Source organism: Momordica charantia (genome assembly GCF_013281855.1).
Source record: "Momordica charantia cultivar OHB3-1 chromosome 5 unlocalized genomic scaffold, Mcharantia_2.0 BLBB01000005.1, whole genome shotgun sequence".
NCBI classification, from domain to species: Eukaryota; Viridiplantae; Streptophyta; class Magnoliopsida; order Cucurbitales; family Cucurbitaceae; genus Momordica; species Momordica charantia.
Genome location: NW_028275163.1, coordinates 11351185 through 11360957, shown reverse-complemented (window position 1 = coordinate 11360957; position 9773 = coordinate 11351185). Strand labels below are relative to the sequence as shown.

Genomic DNA, 9773 nt, shown 5'->3' with positions numbered 1-9773 from the left:
ATATCGAATCAATATGGACAAATTCTAAAGAAATGATGGAAGTACACAATCTTAGAGGGTGGAGGAATCGATTAATATGGAAAATTGAATTCGCCTAAAATATGTATTGAAATTGCTTGAAATTCCAACATTTATGCAATCTCAATTTAATTTAAAAAAGATTGCATGAATCCTAGGTCAAGATTTACGCAATTTCCAAATTGCATGAATCCGGAGATTATGCAATTTCAACTTAGAGATTTTGCTTCCTCCCGAACACCATCCATGGCTTCCCTCCTCCCTCTCTCTCTACAATATGTTGAAAGTCAATGGTACAATCTCGATTTCTTGTGAAATCTAAAACGACCGCCACTGCCCAATTGAACGACTGCCATGAATGAAACCATTAGCTAGCTACCCCACAAAATCTCTTTGAGTTTCCATCAGAGCCCCGAAATTTATTTTCTTTTTTTTTTTTTCCTTTCTTTTTTGTATTTCACAGGGTATTTCAGAGGGGTCTGAGAGAGAGTCGGAGATGGGGGAGGGAGACTGAGAAGATTGCGGAGAATTTAAATTTTTTTTTTTGAAAAAACATGAATATTTTGATAATTTCACGTGGACAAAAAGTTGGAAGGGTAAAAAATTAGAACGAAATGGATCACGAGTAAGAGTTTTTTTTAGGAGGGGTAAAAAATAAAAATTGAATTTAAAAAGGATTAGAAATCCTTTTTCAGTAGAATATATAAAATGGAACAATTCAAACTTTCAATCTCACAATTGGATACGTGAAAGTATTCTGTAGCTGACATTTCATTCAAGTAAACTGGATTTTAAAGCAAAGCATTTTGTAAACAATAGGATTCCAAGGTAGACGATTTTTATTTATTTATTTTTATTATTTTTATTTGAGAAAATAGTCTACGTCCATTACATTTCCCTAGTTCCAATCTTGTCTTATGTCGCTGAGCTGCAGCCTACACTGCAGGTGAGCTTAGCATTTCTCCTCAACCTCTGATCCCGTCCCGTACACCACAACAAACGCCGTCCCCTCACGGCCTTCCTGCATGAACCAGAGGCAGAGCCCCAATGCAGGCGCATTTCTTATTGGGGCCAATCCCCATCACCATCGCCGCCGCCTCCTCCTCCGCCATCGGCTTCTACTCCTCCCTCATCGCCGATTCCCTTCGCCGGACTCACTCCTCCAACCCCAATCCCAAATCGATTAACCCTCTCCCTCGCTCCTGTTCCGTCGTCAGTTCTTGGTCCCCGTCGTCGTCCGCGGCCATTGACGGCGACCCCAACCATTACCAGGTACTCGGTGTCGCGCGTGCTGCCACCTCCACCGAGATCAAGAAAGCTTTTCGTCTGCTCGCTCGTAAGGTACCTCTAAATTCCCCCACGCTCTTAAATTTTGCTTGGTTCTTAATGTTAACTCTTGAATTTCCTTGGTATTTTTTTAGGGCTCTTGCGCTAAATGACTTTATCGACATGTGTATTTGATTAGATGCTCTGGGTCATGCCTTTAAATAGCATTCTCTTTAAGCATTTTCTCAAGACTGGTGATGCATTATGTAAATCATTTCATGATTTTGAAATCAAAGGGAACACCATTCTAGATTGGGTTCGTAAATCGCTTCTCGGGCTATCTCAGACACCCTTCCCCGATCCGGAAAACTAATAGAAAACCATATATGTTAATTTGTTTGCTCTATTTTTTTTAATTGTTATTTTTATGAAATTCCCAGATTAGATGAGAATGGTGACCCTCTAGGAAACGTGTGTCGAATCAATTTGGTATGATTGAAAAACTTATTTGTGCTTTGTGATTTGATGTAATTTGTTAAATTTAGATTTTCCTGATACATTATGGAACTTGTACCTACACATGCTATGCTCTCTGCTGGTTGTCTTCTCCTTTATCAACTGTCAAGGACAAACAATTAGTATTCAAGAAAAATGAAATTCAGAACTCAAAAAGAAAAAAACAAGTCAAAGAAACTTGACCAATGTCCTATGATTAAAGGTTTCTTTTAACTTTTTGAAATCAATTGACTTTGACATTTTTAAATTCTTGGTGACTCCATCTTTCCTTGTGTTTATTGTTGGGCTAGATTTGGAATGAGTATATATACCCTTAAAGAAAATTCCTAGAAACTCCGGCATGTGGGTCGTCCAAAATTTATTTTTCAGTTTTTTTCTAATTTTAATTATATAAATCCATCATATCCACATGTGCCCTATTTAGAGAGAATTTTTTTTCTTATACGCAATATCAATCCAAACAACACTGTTGAAATACTTAAAGCCTCTTTCTTAGGCAGCAACCAAGCCCAACAACAATAAAGCATTACGGTAAAACGTACCTTAGCATTAGGCACTTCCACCTTCCACAACCTTGCTTGAGAAGAATGACAAGCATGTCAAGGAAGCTCATGAGCATTTTTTTTGGAAAAGAAACAATTTCATTGATGTATGAAATTACAAAAGCCTCAAAGGAGGACAAGCTCATGTTCATGAAAGCCCTATACCGTTAAAGTTTCATCTAGAATTGAAGTTCAAGGTCCCGAGAGATGAAAAGAAAACAAGAAAAATAATAGCTTCTGCTGTTAACTAAACCTATGACAACTTTCTAAAATGTTTATGAAGTACGCCAAAAAATTTAGCCATTTCAACTATATTTCCCAGTTCTTTTCCTTATTACAAAAAATTCGTTTTTTTTTTCCGGACAAAGTTCCGATAGTATAGCTTTAGAAAGGTTTTTTACGCAAGCAATCTTCACCTGTTGAAAATTGTTTTTATTGAGTTGTTAAAGACCCAATATTCAGGAGGTCCAAAATAGAATGCCAACGCATCGCTCTAAACTCTCGGAAACAAAATAAACCTTAATCCTTTGAAATTTTCTGTGTCTTACACAAAATGCACTAATTTGGAGATAAAGCACATTTTGGGCACTTTCTCTTGGCAAGAAGTTTGTATTAAGGGCTTCAAAACACAGGCCCACTGGCTATTAGTTATTAGTTTTGGCACTTTGCTTAGGCTCATGGTGGCTATAAGTGTTGAACCTTTTGGCAAAGGATCATTTTTGAGCAAGTATGGTGGAAGTCTATTGTTTTGGTGTCTATGAAATTTTCTATTCTTTGTTGGGATGGTTCTTCAATTTGTTTTGGGGGGGACTGTTGACTGGGGGATTTGTTACCTTTTCCCATGTATCTATAATTCGTCCTTGTCTAAGCTTGCTTCTGTGGCTTCTATTCTTATTCATTTTGAGGATTCCTTATCATATAATTTTGGTTGCGGTCCTCATTTATTTTGATTGTGAATTTTTGGATGTTTCTATGTTGGCAAACTTCTGTCCTCCGATAAGGGTCAAGGACGTTCATTTCTGGTCTCCTAATCTCTCTCTCGAGTTTTTGTACAGCGTGTTATTTTCTCTCTCGGGTGGGTCCCACCTTCCTTCTTCCCCTTTATTTTTCCAGCTTTGGAAAGTGCATATTCTGAAGAAGGTCAAATTATTCGCCTAGCATAGTAGGATTAACACGATTTGACTGTATTAAGAGATCATCTTCTATCCTTCTAGGATCTTAGTGGTGTAGCATGTTTAAGGACTAAGAAAGTTTGAAACATGTTTTGTGGATTGTTAATTTTTTTTGATAGAGTGGGGTTGTCAGTTTGTTGAGGCAATTTGGGGCAGATTTTTGGAGGTTTTGGTGTCTAGACGCCTTGTAATAGATCGTGCAGTATATGAATTGTCTCTATTCGAAAAAAGAAAAAGAACTACAAGATCAGAGCTTTCCTGACCAAAAGAATGACTCTACGCTATATATACATACTTATTATTATTTTTTTTAAAATAAGAAACCATGCTTTTCTTGAGAAAAAATGAAAAAAATACAAGGGCATACAAAGAAACATCCTGGAGCAAAACTAAATAAAGGAGCTCCAATTAAGCACATTCAAACCTAAGGGATAATTACAAAAGTCCTTAAGCATCGAAGCCCAAAGGGAAACATCGAAATCTAAGAAGGAACCAAATCGCTTCCCTACATCTGTCAATCCCTCTAAAGATTCTATTATTTCTCCAACCCTTAATGCCCCAAATGAAAGCATAAGAACAAACCAACCACAAGAAACGACTGTTATAACAAAAAGCCAAGTGGAGAATGACCTCCTCCGCTAGCTAACTACAACCTCTAGGCTAGGCCAAACTATAACCAAACAACTTAACGAAGCAGATCACATAAGCATAATCACAATTCCACAAAAGGTGATCTAAGTCCTTTGGTGCTTTCCTGCAGAGAATACAACATTGCAGCCCTATCAGCTCAGAGTACTGCCTATAATGTGATCCACCAATAAGGACCTGCCACGCAAAAAAGTTTGATCTTCTTGGGGATTTTGACCTTCCACAGCAAGGAGAAGACAGGGTTACTGGAGGGAGAGAGATTGGCTAGATAATGGAAAAATGATCTACAAGAGAACCCATCAGAAGGATTATGCACCACATAAATCTCTTCAGCTTTAGAAAATTGAAAAAAGTCCCCAATCAAAGAAATAAGGGCCACAATATCCGTATGTACTCACCCCACGTTATAACTATTTCATGGGTGCTTATAACATTCTTCACACATCATCTCTCTCTCCTCTCATCCTCTTTCTACAATGTACGTTTATTACTGGGCCATCATAGTGATACAATGAGGTCTTATACCATCCTCCCTTTCTAAATGCCTCTTTGGCTTGCTACTTTCTTTGCGCTCTTATGGAATACCTGCCTTCAGAGAAATATGAGGTCTTTAAACTTTAAAGATGTGGAGAGCTCTTGTGGTGTAGCCTAAAGATCTGTTGTGGCTCTTTGGCTGGCTACTGTCTTTGTTTTTGGCTCCTTTTGTCCCAGGCTTCCTTTTTTTGTATGGCTTGTCTATACTTTTATTTCTTTTGAATGAAAGTTGGTTTCTTCATTAAAAAAGAAAAAAAAATGAGGTGTTGAATTTTGTTTCACATGATCACACATCCCAATAAGAGGAGATTTGATGCATGTCCAATGACAAATAACAATTGTCACACTTTCAAATATGAAATATACGTTGTCCCAAACGTATAAAAAAGGAAAATGAAATAAACTAATCTTGCATAGAGAAAATATGAAATAATACACAAGAACAAAATACAAAAATAAAGTCAATCTACCTCAAAAAGGGCCAAACCCAAACAAAAAAAAAAAAGAAAAAAAAAAAGATAAATAATAGAAATTACAAGAAAGGGCTCAGTTGTTGAGAATAAGAGGCGAAAAATAGTTGTTTCCAGACACCCAACGGAAGGTGTTGAACTTAAGGTTTGCCTGATCTCAAGCAGCCATTTATACTTGAAATTGTCTGGAATAAGTGGAAACGTTTTTGTTTCAAAATTCAGCCTCTTGCTTTCTTTTTAGCCAAACGCTAACTCCAACACAACAGTACAAGCCAGTGTATGAGTGTGAGTTGGCTGTCGTGTTGCAGTCCAAAACTGGAGACCTTATTTCATTGGGCACCATTTTACTATTCAAATTGATCAAGAGAGTCTGAAGTTCCTACTTCTTCATTGATCAAAGAGTGGTGGCTTAAAACTTACTAGGATGGATCATAAAATAAAGTGTAATCAGAATAGACATGTCAAATATTAGTTTGGATTGTTTGGTATGAGACACAGACAAGGTTACCTATACTTTTTTTTTTTTTTTTTTTTTGATATCCTGAGTGTCCGGGCCAGCTTACGCGCACCTCGACTAATCTCATAGAGCAACCGCCTGACACAGGTTACCTATACTGAAGTCTATGCTTCATAGTTCTCATGTAAAACACATAGTAGTTTAATATTTTCGAATATTCTTATGTCAAATCATCCTGAGTTGGCATGTTCATCAATTAAGTTGAGTTGAAAGTGTAAAGACATTGAGGTTACAGGTTCTATGGTGACCACCTATTTAAGATATTAAATTCTATTAGTTTTTTTATTATCAAATGTTCTTGGGCCAAAAGGTCGTTCAATGAGATTAGTTGAGTTGTGCATAAATTGACTCTAGATACTGACAATTAAAAAATTAAAAAAGAAAAGAAAAGAAAAAGTTACCCCTGCACCAGATTCCTAAGCGCATTCTTGGTTACTTACTTTCCCTGATGTCATGAATTTCCTGCTTTACTTGTTACCACTCTTAATTGGTACTGTAAAGTCTATTACTTTGTAGACTGTCTCTCCATTTAATTACACACTATTTGGATAGCCTATTTTGTTTGGTTAGTTCTGTGAGTTATGTTACCAATGACTGCTTATGATATCCGCCCACTTGATGTACAAACTCTGAACTGCAGTATCATCCTGATGTTAGCAAGGATTCACGAGCTGCTGATACCTTCAAGAGCATACGTCATGCATATGAGGTGAGTATCCTTTATACGACGATTTCATTTTATAACTTTTTTGTTATAAAGTATTTTGTTTTATAATTCATTTAATGTCGGTGAAGACAAAATAGATAGGCATTGTCCAGACTCCAGTAATTAGAGGGGAGGGGAATATATGTTCTTAAGTTGAGAGAACATGCTTGTTCTCACTAATTAGTGGAAGATGACGGTTTCTTTCATGTTTATTGATGTTAAATTTGAAGAATTTGTTGATGTAAGAATGACTTGTGTTTTCCCTGGAATTTTAGTGTTTTATGCTCACTGATTGGTGGAAGATGTTTGTTTTCTCCTGTGTTTACTGCTGGTAAGTTGCAAGAATTTGGTTTCCTTGTGTTCTCCCTGGGATTTTATTTTAGTGTTTTTGGTTTAATGGAAAACTGAATGCATAGATTGTCAGTATGAACCTGTAAATCACTCCTTGATGAGGCTGATAAATTAAAGCTTGAAACCAAATATTTTTCAGATTCGAACTCTGTTAGTCAGTCAAAATATTTGGCTTATAACCCAAAGGCCAAAATCTCAGCATCTGCTTTGTGCTGTCTTCCTGAACAGGTATTAGCTAATAAAGTGACGAGAGCTCAGTATGACCGAGCATTGAAGCTTCAAGAAACTACAGAAAGGCGATACAGAGGGAAGTGGTATTACACTCCTGATTTTGAAGAAAGATCGAGAACCTATAGATGGGCTGAACTAAAGCAAAAGATGCAACATGAGAGATATCATAAATATTATAGGTTCCAAGAGGATTCTACCCACATTGATGAAGATGAGGGAGAAGGAAGCAGCAGTCAACATAGAAGTCCCTTCCTTGAAGTACTGAAATCAACATTTTTGTCTCTATTTCTACTACAGACGTTCGGCGCCCGATTGTCCCTCACCTTTAGTAGCCTGGTGGCATTGCTCGACAGGAAGTTGGATGCGGGGTATAAGATAGGATATCTAATTGCGTGGCTGTTGGGCGGAAGAGCGGGTGTTTTACTAGCTTTATGCCTCTCATTTGCAAGCTGGGTGTGCGGTAAAAGTAGCAGCAGTGTAGTTGCTGTTGTGGTAGTGGCAATGTGGGTGGGATCAAATCTTGCAAGATATGCACCACTTCCTCAAGGTGCAGTTCTCACTCTTCTGTACATGTCCATCAAGCTTCAAGCTGATTTGAACTGAAGCTGAAACTTATACTTGCAAGCAGAGCAGGTGTACATATCCTGTTTTATATGCATCACGAACATTCGCTGCACATAAAAGTGGTAAATGGTAGATCTAAGATAAATTCCATTGGAGTTAGGTTGAGCGAAAGTCTTGAACCGTTTTCAGATACTGAAATGTGTAGAGCAAAGCATATCTGTGGTGTAAATTTAAGTGTTGTAAAGAAAATTGATATTGATGCTGCCACTGTTCTTGTTTGCTTCATCTTTTGATTTGTTTATAGGAGGAAGAAAATATTGATTTGGAAATCAAAAGCTTGAAAGTTGCCACTACAATTTGTCGCAAGTTTTGGTTTCGGTAGCCTTGTGATTTGAGGATCTAGGAGTGGTTGGCTATTTTCTATTTCTTGTTTTTAGTTATCGAGAAACCTATTGTTTCTCAAGGAATATTCTCTTTGTATATAAATTTAGGAAAACAAAGTTATTTAATTTTTAAGCAAAATTATTTTTTTAGTCCTTAGAGTTTTCATTTACAAGTCAAGAACCTGAGTTTTTAAATTTCTGTCTCTATTTTTTTTTGTCATCTAAAATATGCTCTCTAGTTATTTAACTGGGACAGTACTCCAAAAAAAAAAAAAAAAAACTTTTTGATAGTGTTATTACATAATATAACTCATTGGTTTAGATTGCAATTTTAAAAGTGTTTAAAATTTAAAATTATTTTCATTTTTTTCTAGAGTTCGATTCATTCAAGAGAAAGTTCAACTGAAAATTACATCGGTGCTCTCATAGTGATATATTTTTAATATTTACATTTATTAATTAAATATTTCAACTTTTTATTTTTTTTTTCAATTTTCCATTAAGATTTCATTCCAAAATTCTCTCTCAATCTTCCGACGCTAAATTAGTGAGATATTTTCAAAATCTTCCCAATCATTTCCAAATTGATAAAAAAGAAAAAAAAAGTCATTCAAAAGCGTACGACAATGTCACCCGACAACTACACACGAGATGACAACATACGCTACCATTAGACCCCATGCCTAGGGCCACACCGGGCAGTCCACCATAAGAATAATGGAGGGTGTTGTTAGTTTGCACCCCTACGGGACGTACCCGACCACCACCCACGGCATGACAACGTACTCCACCACCAAAGTCTAGGACCACACCATCGGAGACCAGCATATGTCGTGTAACGCTGCATTTTGTCGTAAGTTGTTTATTGGTTCTTATAAATAATATCACGTGTATCATACTAATCTCAGAAGTATATGCAAATTATATCATGTGCATCATAATGATCTCAGAGATATACAAATTATTTCATCATAATGGAATATATACAGATATATATCAAATATATGAAATATAAAGCACGAAATTTCGATCGGAAAATAACATCATTGATGGTTACAATGTCTAGGAAAAAATGATAAATAAATCCCGTGACGATGAAAAACGAATTAACAATAATGATTTTTGCTGAAAAAAGTGTAGAAAATACAAAATAAATCAAATAATGTTTGTGGCAAAAGAATGGGAAAAAAAAATAAGGTTAACAGAGAAATTCATGAGTTAATATATAATGATAGACTGAAAAATTATTTAATTATTTAATTAATGTAGATTTATATTTTTAAAAAATAATCATTCATTGATGAGTATTAATATAATAATATTTGCCTTGAAGATGAGGTTGTCGGAAATGATCCCAATGACTTAGTGGGGTACAATGAGTACATATTGGATCCACAGGAGTTGTGGGAGCTTGATGTTTCACTTCAGGCTCAAGTGGATCATTCGCACGGATATTAACCTCTCTTCATTGTCGTCTTCTCCTACAATTAAATATTGCTTCATCCAAATGTCTAGATCGATATATAACAATAATGATGGATAGAGATCCCCTGCCCATATTAGTAATTTTGATATTCTGGAAAAGTAAAAAAAAAAAAATACTGTTTAATACATGTAAATATGTCCTAAAAATGTTAAGGTAGGTAAGGTGATATAGACCCTAGTTATGAAGTTAATTACTAAATAATAATATTATATTCTTGCTCGGGTGAGAAATCTCCCACTAATGGCATCGAAGTCGAAAGTTGTAATTAAGTTCAACGTCTAACCTCCCCCTAGCACTCCATTTATATTCCATCTATGAAAACAACAGTTTGACGATTTTACCACTCTCGAATCTAGGGAGCTAAACTGA

General features: G+C 36.0%; 1 protein-coding gene across 1 annotated transcript; it reads left to right on the top strand.

Annotated features, from left to right (window-relative positions):
- The first annotated feature begins 942 nt into the window (after positions 1–942).
- On the top strand, positions 943–7891 carry LOC111022960 (Chaperone DnaJ-domain superfamily protein). Its single transcript, XM_022300286.2, has 3 exons — positions 943–1359; positions 6324–6392; positions 6969–7891. Exons 1-3 carry the CDS (start codon positions 1066–1068, stop codon positions 7572–7574), a joined length of 969 nt encoding a protein of 322 aa, XP_022155978.1. The 5' UTR covers positions 943–1065; the 3' UTR covers positions 7575–7891.
- The last annotated feature ends 1882 nt before the right edge of the window (positions 7892–9773 follow it).